At 38.3% G+C, this 14,487-nt stretch overlaps 2 protein-coding genes across 2 annotated transcripts; one reads left to right on the top strand and one right to left on the bottom strand.

Moving 5' to 3' along the window:
- Positions 1-1,498: 1,498 nt before the first annotated feature.
- On the bottom strand, positions 1,499-5,089 carry LOC122064194 (trifunctional UDP-glucose 4,6-dehydratase/UDP-4-keto-6-deoxy-D-glucose 3,5-epimerase/UDP-4-keto-L-rhamnose-reductase RHM1). The gene is made up of 3 exons (XM_042627912.1): positions 4,920-5,089; positions 2,379-3,963; positions 1,499-2,276 (listed from the first exon to the last, which is right to left on the bottom strand). Exons 2-3 carry the CDS (start codon positions 3,948-3,950, stop codon positions 1,812-1,814), a joined length of 2,037 nt encoding a protein of 678 aa, XP_042483846.1. The 5' UTR covers positions 3,951-3,963; positions 4,920-5,089; the 3' UTR covers positions 1,499-1,811.
- A 5,072-nt stretch (positions 5,090-10,161) lies between these two features.
- LOC122064178 lies at positions 10,162-12,493 on the top strand. Its single transcript, XM_042627889.1, has 2 exons — positions 10,162-10,314; positions 10,918-12,493. The coding sequence occupies exon 2, from the start codon at positions 10,924-10,926 to the stop codon at positions 11,977-11,979; it is 1,056 nt and encodes a 351-aa protein (XP_042483823.1). The 5' UTR covers positions 10,162-10,314; positions 10,918-10,923; the 3' UTR covers positions 11,980-12,493.
- Positions 12,494-14,487: the final 1,994 nt, after the last annotated feature.

Below are 14,487 nucleotides of genomic sequence, written 5' to 3'. Positions count from 1 at the left end.
AGGGATCCAGTGGAGGAATCCTTCTAATTTTGGAAAAGATGAAATGGGGCTTGGGAGAGATGTTCAGTGCAAATTACGTTAATGGCCTCATTGTTTTCGCATTAAGACAACCTAGGGCTTCCTTTGGTTGGCCCTTTACTCCAAAAGAGGACTGGTCCTTTGCAAACCACTATCAATAGGAATAAGAAAAAGAGTGCCTTTTCTGTACAAATCACAACAAAGGTGTTGATTCGATTCCAATCTAAGGGTCATATTTGGAGCCTTCATCAAGTTGTGTTCTAATATATAGAGAACCTTGGGTGGATATCTACACATGCAGCTGTAAGTCCACAACTGCATGTGGGGTGGGGCCAACTTAATGAAGGAATATGAAGTGAGATCGGTCCCATAACAACTTCCCATCAACCTAGCAGTCGCAAGTTCAAGTCAAAAAACATCCTCTTCACGAAGCAGGGTTCAGCTGTGGTCATTATGATCCTTCCCAGGCCCCGCAATGGCAAGAACCTCTTGCACTAGATATGCCCTTTTTAGGGAGGGAAAGCTGTCCATGGCCTTTTTCATGGTAGCATTTTGAGGCAATGGGTTTGGGCCTTTTCTCTCTTCTGTATCATAATTCAAAAAATGAAATACAAAAAGTCACTTGCAGAACATTTTTATCATTAACCCTCACCATTTTTCTTGGTAGAACATAACCCCTCACTGTTAGGGAATCATAGGAAGAGCCACAACTAACATTGGACATACTTCTCTGTTGAAGTCACTTGTAAGGCATCAAAGAAATGACAATAGCAGTCACTGTTAATTTCCTCTGAAATATAGTTACTCCTCTAAATGAAGATTATATTAACAATCAAACAAAGCGAACATAGTAAGAGAAGGATGAATACCAGCACACTTGACCTTGAGCACAAAAAGCCTAACACCAAATTGTTCATACAAGCATACCAGGGGACTACAATAGCTGGTGATAAGGTATTTCATTATGTTCCTCCAGACTAACCAGTAACAATGGCACTGACAACAATCAGCTAGAAACTAGAAAGTGAAAAATATGTGGAGAACCTTCTTTTTTTTTTTTTTTTTTTGGGTGGGGGTGGGGGAGTGATGGACACATATTCAGAGTCAGATGACCTGACACTGAATGAATGTAACTCAAAATTGGTAAAATTGCAACCACAGTTTTCAAATGCACCCCAAATTTCGAAACTGAGATGGGTGGCTATTTCATGTGTATTGGTATAATTAACCAGCCATTCTGGTTTTTAGGGTTATTTTAATCCTGCTCCTGACTCTATTAGTTCCTTCAGACTGAATTAAATCATTCCTCTGTACTGGAGCATCCCAAGGCCTCCGTTGCACGTGATCATGCCACCTTAAATAACTTTCTCATAACAATCAGCTGAACAAACCCAATTACACTATTCCAACTTATCAAGGGCAATACTTACATACAAAGGACTGAAAAAGGGGTATTCAAAGATAGAGAGAACAAAACAGCTTCATCAAAGATTTTATATTTTAAATAAAAAATTACATCCTATGAGCTTTTAAATGATCTCAAAATATATAAAGAATCCATCCAACAGTTCCTCGTAGAAACAAACACTTAGCAAGCAAAAAGTAACCAAGACGGAATGACACTCACACCGTAGTGGAATTACCCTTACTTCTTTACTAGAATGAAGAAATGATAAAACGAATCTACTGATGAATAATAACCGAAACTGATAACAGTATAAAGGTAATCCAAACCCCATTACCTAATGCAAAGATTGCAGGGGTCAGTCCTGAAGTCTAATGTGATCAAGTGCCTAATTCGCATCTTTTCCATCCAAGTTTTTCTTGTTGGGTTCGAAGACATATTTGATCAGTGACTCCTTGATTGATAGCAACTCAGGGAATTCTTTCTTCAACTTAGAGGCATCCATCTCATTGTTGCTTCGAGGAGCAACTATTACTTTGGCCTGCTCCTCCAGTGTGAAGTTAGCCCAGGTGAAGTCGGGGTCAATATAATTCTTGTACATCTCCAGAATCTCATTATGGCTCACGACTCCAGGATTTGTGAAGTTCCATATTCCCCTGCAGTCCCGCTTAGCCATCTCAATTGATATAGGGAGAAGCTCATCCAAGATGGTCATGCTGTTTGGAATGTTAACCACTTTGTTATAGCGAGAGATCTTCGTAATGAAATTGCGTGGGTTGCTAAGATCAGATGATATTGGCATCCGGACTCTGAGGGTGCAAACATTGTCATATTCTTTCAACAGCTCTTCAACCTGACTCAAAACATCACACAAATTATACAAATAAAAATCTATACCCATACATCATATCATAAAGGGAAAACAGTAATTCAAAAAAGGCAAGCGAATAGTTACCATGGCCTTGGTTTTTGAGTAGAAAGAACCAATGAAATTGGGAGTATCTTCCTCCTTGAACCCAATGCCTGAACCTAATGGGTGTGCATCATCATACTCAAAAATACATCCAGTAGCAAAATTCATCATAAGGAGGCCATGCTCCCTGCACAAATCTGCCAAGGTCAATGTACCAGCAACATTGGCACGGATGGTCTCAGTTTTGTGAGACTCGCACCAATCAACATTGGGTCTACCAGTCACTCCAGCAGCATTGAAAACATGGGTTGGCTTAACATTCTGAATATCTGCCAAGAGCTGTGACCGTTCCTCCAGTCGCCCCTTTCCATACTCGAAGAGTATGCCCTGTTTCTCACATATCTTCCCAAGTAAACCTCCAAGCCACCCTGTCCTACCATAAATCAAGAACTTCAAAGATGGTTTTTGAGGAGAGGCATTGCTTTTTGTAATCGGAACGACCATTCGGCTCTGACTAGAATTACTTGATGCATGAGAGGATGCAGAATTTCCATCTTCAGAACCATCAAAATGTCTTTCAATGCCAGGCATCATCAGCATTCTTGGATGAGGAAGCAATGCTCCAGTTACATCGCCCCACCAATCAGGATTATTTATGTACCACTCCATAGTCTTCTTCAGCCCCTCTTCCCAAGTAGTACGTTCAGACCACCCCAAGATCTTCAGCTTCTCATCATCTAAAAAGTACCTCTGGTCATTAAAAGGCCTGTTCTCCACAAACTTGATAACTGATTCTGGGTCTAAGTTGAAAAGTTTGCACATATCCTTGGCCACGTCAATAACTCTTCTTTCCTTCTTAGTCCCAATATTGTAAACGTGGCCAACTTCTCCCCTGTGGAGAATGACTTCAAAAGCCTCAGCAACATCCTCACAATAGAGATAACTCCGAACATTAGATCCATCCCCATGAATGGGAAGAGGCTTTCCTCTCATTGCCAAGAGGATGAATTTAGGAATTAGCTTTTCAGGAAACTGATTTGGCCCATATACATTGTTTCCTCTGGTTGTTATAACAGGTAACCCATATGACCTCCCATATGCCATAACGAGCATTTCTGCACCAGCTTTGGTGGCCGAGTAAGGGTTTGTCGGGAGGAGCTGAGAAGCCTCATGGTTTCCAACAACAGCATCCTCATCTGTCTCCCCATAGACCTCATCTGTACTTACATGGATGAACCTCCTGATCTGGCCTGTGACTTTGCAGGCTTCCAGAAGTACATGAGTGCCATAGATGTTATTCTTGGTGAACTCAAAGCTGTTGCCAAAGGAGTTGTCAACATGTGTCTGGGCCGCAAAGTGCATTATTGTGTCAATGGACTCAGTAATGAGGAGGAAGTTGACAAGGTCAGCACTGCCTATGTCCCCCTTGACAAACTTGAAGTTAGGGGAAGATCTAGAGGGAAGGAGGTTTTTCAGGTTTGAACAGTAATCAAGCTTATCAAGGACAACTATCTTGTAGTCCGGGTAGTTCCGGATGAGTCGGTTGCAAACATGGGAGGCAATGAAGCCCGCAGCACCGGTGATGAGGATGTTTTTGGGCTTGTAAGAAGCCATATCCAAATAGCTCCTGCATGAAAATATTTAAAACCATTCAGAAGTCAGAACAAGTTCAAGTAAATGAAGTACCTCCATTAACATTGGAAATTCAGTTAAAACAAAAGGATTACAAACAAGAAGTCATCAATTAAAAAAATAAAGGCATAAGTTGAAGAGGAACTCAAAGCAAAGCCAATTCAAGGACAAACTAGTTCCACAATAAAGCATCTCCAACAACACTGAAATAAATAATAAATAAAACAGATGAAATGGATCGGGTTCTAACTAGTAAACCCCCTAAAAATTCCAGATCAGGGAAGTTAACAAAAAAATACAAACTCAGTCAATTAAATCACGAAGTCACAAACTGATTGTATATAACTACATAAGGGATAGAAATATAATGATATTTCGAAATAAAACCGTCAGGCAACAAATTCTAAAATTTCAAAACCGATGAGAATTGTAGGTCGAGAAACAAAAAATCCAAAGGAAAAATATCTGAAATATCCATTCAGAATCGAGAAACCATAAGCCAAGCAAAATCAAAGCCAAACTAGAATAAAAGGAGAAAAAGATAAATCAAACACCATCATCAATGATTCGTATGATTCCATCAAATTTGAAACTGGATCACCAGATTCGACACAAATGAGGAACGAAATTCAACCAAATATTCCAACCAAGACGCGTAAGTAACCCTAACATTAAAATTTAAAAACTATAACATCAACGTAACAAGTACAAATGTACAATAGATCTAGCTCCAAGGCAGAAGAAATAACTTCCGATCTCTTGATTACTGCAAAAGATCTACATCGAACGAAGATACTCTCCGGAATACGCTCAAAGCTAAAGGCATTCATTCAAAAACAGGTCCAAATTAAGAAAAAAAAAAAAAAAAACAAATCCAATTTTGGCCACTGTCAACAAGCAAGATTAGATCAATTAGAAAAAAAAAACAGAGATAGAATGAGATTGACTTACAGATTCCTTCGCTTGCTTCAGATCGAGATCAAGAGCGGTCAACCTCGAGAAGACGCAGAAGAAGAAGAAGAAGTTAGAAGATTTGATCTTCGCTAGTTTAGGACCAAATAGCAAACCAGTGTGAGATTTGCGTTGAGAAAGTCGTTATAGAAGCTTTTATATACGCCCCACGATTTCTGTATATTAGTTTCTCATTTAGTCATTATAATGAGGAGAGAGAAAGAGAGCGAAGAGAGAGAGAGGTAATTATTAAAGACCACGTCGTGGAAGCGGTATTTGATGAGGTGTAATACATACGGTTGAGATTCGAGAGTGTGAAAATCAACGGTGGTTAGTAGATTTAGTAAATTCTAGTTTATTGTGGTCTGAGCTTGAAAGACGGAAATGCATTTGTACTGGCGCCTAAATTACAGCCACCAGTAGCTTGTTTTGTGGACTTTGCGGAACGAAAGGGAGGGTATTTTGGTCAATTAATTCAGAACCACGATTCGATCATTAACTTGTAACGTCGGCGAGTCAAATAAGTCAAGGTAAGCGCGACCCAGACGCGGTACGTAAAATAGGCTCCCACGTTCATTCGTCAGATTAGAATCCAATTGTCATTTAGCAGATTATCGTATCAGGTTTAACACGTGGAAACAATATGACAGTGGAAAATTTGACGTACCATATGTTTCCATCACACGGAATCACCACCCATTACGTAATACGTAGATGAACCGTACGGTAAAGAGTTTGCAAGATGCGTGAGCATGATTAGAAGGAAGACGAAAAAATGAAGTGAGTCCCAAGAATGATGAAAGGATGAGATCTTAACCGTTCGATGTGCTATGATCCCTGGATCTGAGGGATAGGCAAAGAATTAATAAGAAAGGACGGTCGAATAAATATATGAATTTGACTTGGACATGACAAGTACCTAACACGGCAACACCGGCCCCACAAATTTGCTTTGATAAGATGATGGGAAGTGGAAACCGTAGGATTGGAATCAGATGTTCTTATTCTTTTTTTCTGGTAATAATCAGATGTTCTTGCGATGATTCATTCATGACAGAATGTCCAATGCTACTTCAATTATTGATGTGATGTTTTTCTTCATTCTAGATTCAATTACTAAAACGATGAGGGATCCGGCACATCTCCATAGAGCTTAGTGATCCAACGGCGGTTGAGAGGATTTGGTCACGTGTCTTCACATTGCCTCACTTATGGGTTTAATTACTGGTCCTTGGGTTTTATAGATAAAGAATCGAATTCAACACCTCTGGGGCACAAAATGATGTCCGGCACACATCCAACCATCGTAAATGTCTTGGCACGGAATTTAAGGTGGTCACACGTAGGCCAAGGCATTTCTAAACGTTGGATGTATGTCAAACAGCATCATAGAGGATTCAAATCGAAAAGAATCCTACCTTATGATAAGAGTTTTTTTTTTTTTTTTTTCACTGTAAGATCTTAAGAGGATAATGATAGTTATAACAAAAGTTTTCTTCACCATAGGACGATTGGCCCATAAATCTATGGTCCCCTTATTCTCTCTTTTATATTTTAGATGTCCAAAATATCTTTATAATTATTTTGTGAAATTCATTCATACTTGATCACCACATGAAAAACAGAGAAAAAATTAAACACCTATGATGGTCATTGGTGAAGAAATTCTTCCTTCTAGCTAACACATGAAGCAATAGCATGTATCGGCACTCACTTTCATATAATTTGCATGACGATTGTAGATTGATGATTATTTAACCAGAGATACAATCAACAATCATTATATTTGTTTTCGCAAACTTTAAAATTAAGCTCTATACATCATGTAAGTATAAATTTTATTTTATCAAATTTCTTAGCGCAATGGTTTGGTTGCACTATTGCCTATTGGTTGCGTGTTTGAAACTTGGAAATAACCTCTCCCACAATTGAGCAAGACGTAATGCTATGTACATTTGTCTCTCCCCAACCTTACAATAATGGAAACCCCTTACACTAAGATGCTCTCTCTCTCTCTCTCACCAAATTTTAAAGCTTGATCTAACAAGAATAAGTTTTTAGGTAGAGATATATGATAGTCACCACTCACCACTCACCATTCACCAATAGATGTATTCAATATACATTTCGTGTCATTGTTGTGATTATACATGTCTCCATCAGTTATTAGTGGTGATTTATTGTTGATCATTGAAGGTGTAGGTTGCAAAGGTGTTAGGTTACCTTTTGTGTCACATTGATTTGAAGGTAATCAGATTAATCTTAACTTTTTTTTTTCCTTTAATAGTTCCTCTTTTGAAAGAGACTCTCATAAGGAAAAATTGAAATTTGATTTAGGTATTTAGTTTTTAGTATTTAGGTTTATGTTAGTTTACAATCTCTTATGAGCTAAGAGCCTCCATCAACCGACAAGAAAATCATTTTCATTGATTTATGATCGTATTTTTTTTTATTGATCATTGATATTATGATTGTGCAAAAAGGGTGCTAGTTTGGCTTTATCGGTTAAAGCCTCTTTTGAGCCTAAACAAAACCTAGGCTGAGATATTTTCAGCCCTAAAGATGGGTCAGGGATAGGAATTTTAATCCCCGTTGGGCTGGACTAAGGTTGAGGCCTTAAATTGAGCTTCATCCTATTTCTTCATCATCTTCTTCTTTTTTCTATTCTTTCTTCTTGTTCTTCTCTTTGGTGATCGCTCCTTGTGGCCCTTGCATTTTCCCTTACTCCCATGATCAGGGTAATTAGGGTTAGCTTAACCTGACCTTTACTCAGGGTTAGGAATAGATTTTTCAGGCCTTGAGTAAGGGATGGGCTAGGCTTGAGCCAGCTTAGGAGATGCAAGATTGGGATGAGCTTTTCAAAAGGCCCAAATCAACCAGCCCTGTTGCAATTATTCCATGCCACTTTTATTCATTTTTCATATTCATAGATGCCTGAATTGAGAATGGACTATTTAGGTTGGGCTTTTTCGTTGTTAACTGAAGTTACCCAATCAGAGTATCAAATTGGTATCTTAAATGCCATTATTATTAGGATAATTTATAGCACCACCCCATAGAGAATGTCACTATTAAAGAGACATCCCTTTTCTTTCATCAAATTATACTCAAACCCCCTGCCTTCAGTCTCTGGTAAGAAATATACCTCAAGTAGTAACATCATCTGACTTATTTTTTTTAAATACCAAAATACCCTTATAAAATATAAAGTACCTGATGTACCCTTCTCTAACCCTTAGCCCCTATCACATACCCTCCATCGTCTTCATCCCTAAACCCAAAATGCTTAACTCGTTTGGTAGTAGCAGTGGCGATAGCTAGGTTCATCACTTTAATGCTTTTGGTGTTCCTCGCCATTTTCATTCTTGAAGCCCAAGGTGAAAATTGTCCAAGAATTTTGCTTAATTAAAAGTGTTAAGAGTATGTTTTAAAGCAATAAATCAAAGAACAGGCATAGTTCTCTTTCATCTCCGGCCGATGCGTAGCCTAAGACGGCGATATCGATAGCAAATGCCTTGAATTTGAAACTGATGTAGTGAAAATGCTCGTTGAAGACGACGGCTCCGGCTGCTCCAAGCCGTTGCAAAAACCTGCCTTCGACTGTCATAACCAAAGGAAATACAGGAGCTCTCGTAGATTTGGATCAGACTCTACTAAGAGCAGCAAGGATAGCATCTATGAATTGGGTTAAGCCTAGCGTGAGCAGCTCATCGGACACCTAATCGACATTCCCAACCTCTTGGGTTAAAAATGGGGAAGAAATTTGCTTTCCCTCTCTCACTTTGGCTTTGGTCTTCCAAATTGCAGGTATCGGCGGTCAATGAGAATCTGACTTGTAGTACCACTTGGACAGCATAAGCAATCTTTCAACTTCTTGTGCTTGTTATTGCAAACTAGTATTCCTCTATGTTTGATTGTACCGATAATTTTTGTGATGTTTTTTGAGAAAATGCATATCTACTTAACAGAGCCGATGTGGATTTGGGAGTCTAAAAGGTTACCATAAGTGAATCTTCTTTTAAATCCCACATTGTTTTACCCAACTTCTTTACCTTTGTGGAAACAGAAATAAGATAATGGCATGAGATGGGGTGGAGGAAACGGGTAGGAACTGTAAATGGAATGCGGGGTGGAGGAGATGGGTGTGCAGGGATGGAGCACTTGATGAGGCGCTCGTATGGGATGGAGCACGCTTGGCTGTTTGCACAAGGATGGAGAAGGGATTCGGCTCCTCTGTTTTGGACAGTGAAGGTGATTGAAGGTGAAGGATATTGTGGGACTAGGGTAAAGTATAATTGGGTCATTTGTTTTAGTCAAAAAGGTAAAATCATAATTTAAATCCACATTTAATTGAGACTGACGGTAAAGGGTCTAAGTTTAATATGGTGAAAGAGATGAGATGTCTCTCTAATAGTGACATTCTCTAGGGGGTGACGTTGTAAATTACCTTTATTATTATTGTTGTGGGATATTGTGTGGTCTTTCAACATCCACCTTATGTTTGGGCATAAGCAACCTAGGATCCTAGATTGATAGGTTATTTTTTCATATTTCAAATAACTCACATTGTGCATTTATCAAAGTTGCTTTTTCCACACATATTTTAATTGGCGTCTAGAGGATTTTTTTTTTTTAATTATAGTTTTAATGATAAAAATATTTATTTATATAAGGCACACCGGTTACATTTTGTAAGTAATAAATTTCTTTAATGATGTTTGAAAAAAACATCCAAAGTAAAACACCTAGATTTACAATGAAGGAAGGTGATCATAGCCATCAAATATGTCATAATCTAAGTCTGAAACATCCATTGATTAAAAAATCAGCAAGGACATTATGTCTTTCGTGTAAATCAAATCAAGGAACCAAGTTCTGACACACTTATTCTTAAAATCCACTCCATCTCACTCTTAAATGTTATCCCATATGAGTATAATGGTAAGTGTGATGGGCATGATTTCAAGTATCAGTGTTATATCAATCATATTGTATTGATATTGGTTAAGATCGATGTCTGATCTTTGATCAATCTAGATTAATTACACATAGAGGTAAAACAAAAATTATACCTTTTAAAAACAAGCAAGGGAAGAACCAATCTATTCCCGCTGATCCAATCTGATTGGATACGAATACCGATAACATCCCATAAATCCATGGTGATGGGAAAGGTTTCTTGTACGGGCATGGTCTGCTCCTTCCATTCTAGGAATAAAGAATTGTGGAATCCTCACATAATTTAAGGCTATGTTTGGAAACTAAGAAAAGAAAGGAAAAGAAGCCAACAAAATGTACACAGCATCTTTCTCACATTTATTTATCAGGAACAATTTTGCGAGAAGGATTTGGACTATCGGTGTGGATCAGTTTGATTCTCCATTCCAAATTCCAGGTCAGTTTCTCTAAGTCCAGATCACTGTCTTATGTTTCAGAAACTCTTGTTTCAGTTTTTTTGGTGAAGATTAGAATGCCTATTTACATGAATAGATCTCTCGCAAATTAATGAAATTACAGTGGCGTATTCAAACTTAAAATTAAAATTGCTGTTTTAGTTTTTATTCTCCTCTGGTGGGTATTTTGTGCTGCCCAAATTGAGGATTTGGCGCAATTGACTCTAAACTTATGAATCAAGAATTTTGTTTCGGGCCATTTTTAGTTCTGCAAAAACCCCATTTACATTCCTCTTCCTTAATCAATTTCTCTGGAGAACCGAATTGGTTTTTAGTTTTGCACTAAGATTTTGGTTTTACTAATAAATTTAACTTGTACTAACCAAGCTCCTTTGCTCATTATTTAACTAGGGACTTTGAGAAACTTTTGTTTGCCAACTACCCTGTTCTGTGTATGGGTTTTTTCTTTTTTCTTTGGTGTGGGGGTGGGAGGCAATTGATCTTTTATCAAACACATGATTTCACTTCCTAACTGGGAATTTCTGTGTGAATAAGCAGAAATTAGAAACTAGTCTGGAAAATCAATTTTCTGTTTTTGATATCAGGCAGTGATGATGAAGCATGCAAAAAAATTACCGACGCAACGACGCGGACTGCAAAACTGTCCTGTGGCTGTTATGATCATATCCTTTGTTATAATCCTTGCAGTATCAGGATTTATTTTAAGTAGCAAAAGAGAGCAAGTCAATTCTTCATTTGATCTTTCAAAGCGGAAATGGAATAGATTTCAATCATCAGTTCAATTCCAACCTACTGTAGAGTTCAGGAATGAAACAGAAGTGATATGGCAGATACCTGATTCACCCAAAGCTGTTCTGTTTCTGGCTCATGGATGCAATGGTAGAGCAATAAACTTTTGGGATAGATGTGTGAGTTGTCAGAATTGCATCGGTCTTCCTGAGGAAAGGCTTATTGTTCTTCATGCTCTTGCTCGGAAATTTGCTGTCATAACCATTTCAAGTGCAGGGAAATGCTGGTCACTCGGGAGATGGCAAGAAAGAGTAATTGTCAAAGAGATTATCAAACTTTGGGTTGCCAAAAACAAACTTGAAAAACTTCCTCTTGTGGCTCTGGGAGCTTCATCTGGTGGATATTTTGTTTCATTGCTGGCCACTGATATGAGATTTGGTGGTATAACAATTATGATCGCACAAGCACTGTTTTATAGAAAGGGCATACCAGATGACTACCCTCCTACCCTTTTTGTCCACATGCCTAAAGATCGTGCAAGATTGCGGATTATCAATGAAAATTTGGTAGCTTTAAGAAAGAAAAGCATTGATGTTGCAGAAATTGCTTGCATGGAGTTCCCGTTGTACCCAAATTTCTTGGCTGACAGAATTCCAGGTCTTGACCAGACTGTCTCTGTAAAGTTGTTTGAGCTATTCCGCAAAGAGGGTTTAATTGATCAGAATGGGTATATGAAGAAAGATGGACGTGCAACGAAATGGAAAGAAGCTCTCAGGGAGACAGGAACCCTTTTACCAGATAAGCCTGTGTTGGGCCACCACATTCAGGAGGAACTGAATCTTGCATATGCATACCATGAGATGACTAGTTTGCAATCTGAGCAGATTTTTTACTGGTTTGAATCTCACATGAGTTGATGAGGTGGTTGGACATGTAAAATTCTCCCTTGCAAAGTCTTATTGGAGCTTATGTTGATATCTGACCATGGAATGTGTCATGAATGGTTGTTGTAAAATGAGAACATTGGGAAAGCATATACTCAGCGGTTTACTAAAAGAAGGGACGCCGATGTCTCCACCATGGAAGGAAGACAATATTTGGAATGAGAAAATGAAAATTGATATTCATGTGCAATTCATTGAAGTAAAAGGTTGTCTCTAGACTCTCTATTGCCTTGGGAGATGCTTGGTACCATTACTCTAATCTGAAGGTATGCCTTCTTTTTATTTTCTTTTCTTTTCCTCTACCTTGGCATTTGATATAGACTGGCTTGCTATAATATTAGTTGTTAAGTATTCTGTTCCCCAGAGAGGATGTGATTTTTCCCCCTTTTCCTTTCCCCTTTTTCAGCTGCTGAGGTTACGTCTATTAGGTCATGTAAACATTGTTAAAAGTTTTGATTTATAACATTTGACATGTTTTTGCTTGTTATCTCATGAAAGACTATATAAAGTCCACCCCTCCTACGACGTTTTCCCCCTTGCACTGGGTTGTGGCCCTTTCCCTTCTTGCTGTCTTGTGAAGATTAGATGTTTCTTTTGTATTTAACTGAATGAGAAACCTCAATCAAACATACTGAGAACCTTGGGAAAAAAAAAACTCTAGTCTGAGTAAGGTTATGGTTATTTCTCAAGAGTTTTGCTGCCTTTAATTATTAAAAACTTAGATCCAAAGTAAGAAATCATTAATTGTAACCAAGAATGACATTACAGACGAAAATATAAGACTGATGTTTGGGCAGACTTCAGGTAAAAGTTGGAACCTTTCCCCGGATTGTCACTCTTTTTGGTTTCTGGGAGTTTGGTTATAACAAACATGTGGATCAAGATAAATCAATTCATTAACCTCTTTATTCTAGAAAACATATCTTAATGTTACTGAAGCCTCAGAAAAGCTAACATATCAAGTCTAATGCAACTTTTTCCTTTATATTCCTGTTTGAATTTGTTATCTAGATGGTCATTACAAATTTACAATGGATTTGATCTAAAAGTCCAATCAAGACAATATCACACATTTATTTTTTGGTACAAAAAACCTGCAAGCAGGGCAAATTTAAAAGGCCTCATCAGCCAAAAAAGGAGATACAATCTTGAAGAGATCATTCCGGTAGGAGTTCTTCCACAAACCCAAGCGAGGGTAGAGTGAAGACCATTTAGAAACAGCATGGGCACAAGCATTATCTATTCTACTTAAAAAACAGGGCTCAAGAGATTTTAGGAGGGTCCTAACATCTGACAGAATTGTAGAGACCTCGACAGGCGGAGGCAATGAAGCATCTAAGAGGCACTTTATCTCACATGGGATGGCTTAACACAGGAAATGGAATAAAACTGGGTTAAATGGAAAATTAACCATACGTTATCTAGACAACATGCCTCAAACATTGCTGAGCACTTAGAAAAACTATCACACAAGTCTAATGCAACTATTACCTTTATATGTTTGTTTGAGTTTTGCTGTGACCATCAACATTAGGGAAATGATCGGACTATCCAATCAGGACATCCCAAATGGGATGGCACTGCATTAATAGAAGGAATAAAAAGAAAGTTGAGTAAAAATGATGGAAAAATAATTGGGTTCAGGTCATTTTACTTTTGTTGTGCATCTCAACAAGACAAGATGTGGAAACTCCAAAAGCTCTAAACTGGGAATCTATCTAAATCAGTCACCTTTCTCTTAGGTGAATTGAAATGAATATATGATGCACGAAACATCATGCCCGTCAATTTAGCTCTCTTTTTTCTTCCTTTTTTTTTTTTTTTTGGGTGATGATCCAATACACTTTTATTTCTTTTTCTTGTCTAACACATCAAGAATGCCGCACTTTAGAAATGAAAATACTCCCCATTGTGTGCTGTTGGAACGAATCTTGTATTTCTGGACAGTAACCTTACAACTCTGACTTGGAAAGAAATAAAAGATATTGATTGATCAAAGTGAAACTCTTGACCCAAGGTGAAAGTTTCTGCCAGGTTTAAGGTCAGACAGGGCTATATAGTTTTGTGGGTAGGTGGACCTCAGGGTCCCCTGCGCACATGTCAAGTTTCGTCCCAATCGAGCTGCATTGCTCTAGATGACCAACAGAGTATTATTTTTGTTGCTGCTGATCATTTGTATGCGAGTTCAGCCATTGTTGGTGAGGCACTTGCTTTTGGGTTGGGGGTTGAAGACTGCCGTTCGTGTGCAGCTCAAGGGATAGTTCTTCGCGGCCTAATTATAATTACTGTCATCAAGGACATCAGGCTCCTACGAGTGAGGTTTGAGTCTTGTGTTTTTCTCCATGTTATAGATCTGTAAATGTCTTTCCTGTGAGACTGTTTCACTGTGGAGCTGGGGTTACCCTCATCAAGGTCATTGGGAATCCTCTTTTTCAGAGGTTATTCTCATTATTGTACTTCAGTTTTTGCGCATTGAGGCTT

Source organism: Macadamia integrifolia, unplaced genomic scaffold, assembly GCF_013358625.1.
Source record: "Macadamia integrifolia cultivar HAES 741 unplaced genomic scaffold, SCU_Mint_v3 scaffold155, whole genome shotgun sequence".
NCBI classification, from domain to species: Eukaryota; Viridiplantae; Streptophyta; class Magnoliopsida; order Proteales; family Proteaceae; genus Macadamia; species Macadamia integrifolia.
The sequence above is the reverse complement of the archived record's forward strand: the minus strand, read 5'-3'. Positions and strand labels throughout refer to the sequence as shown.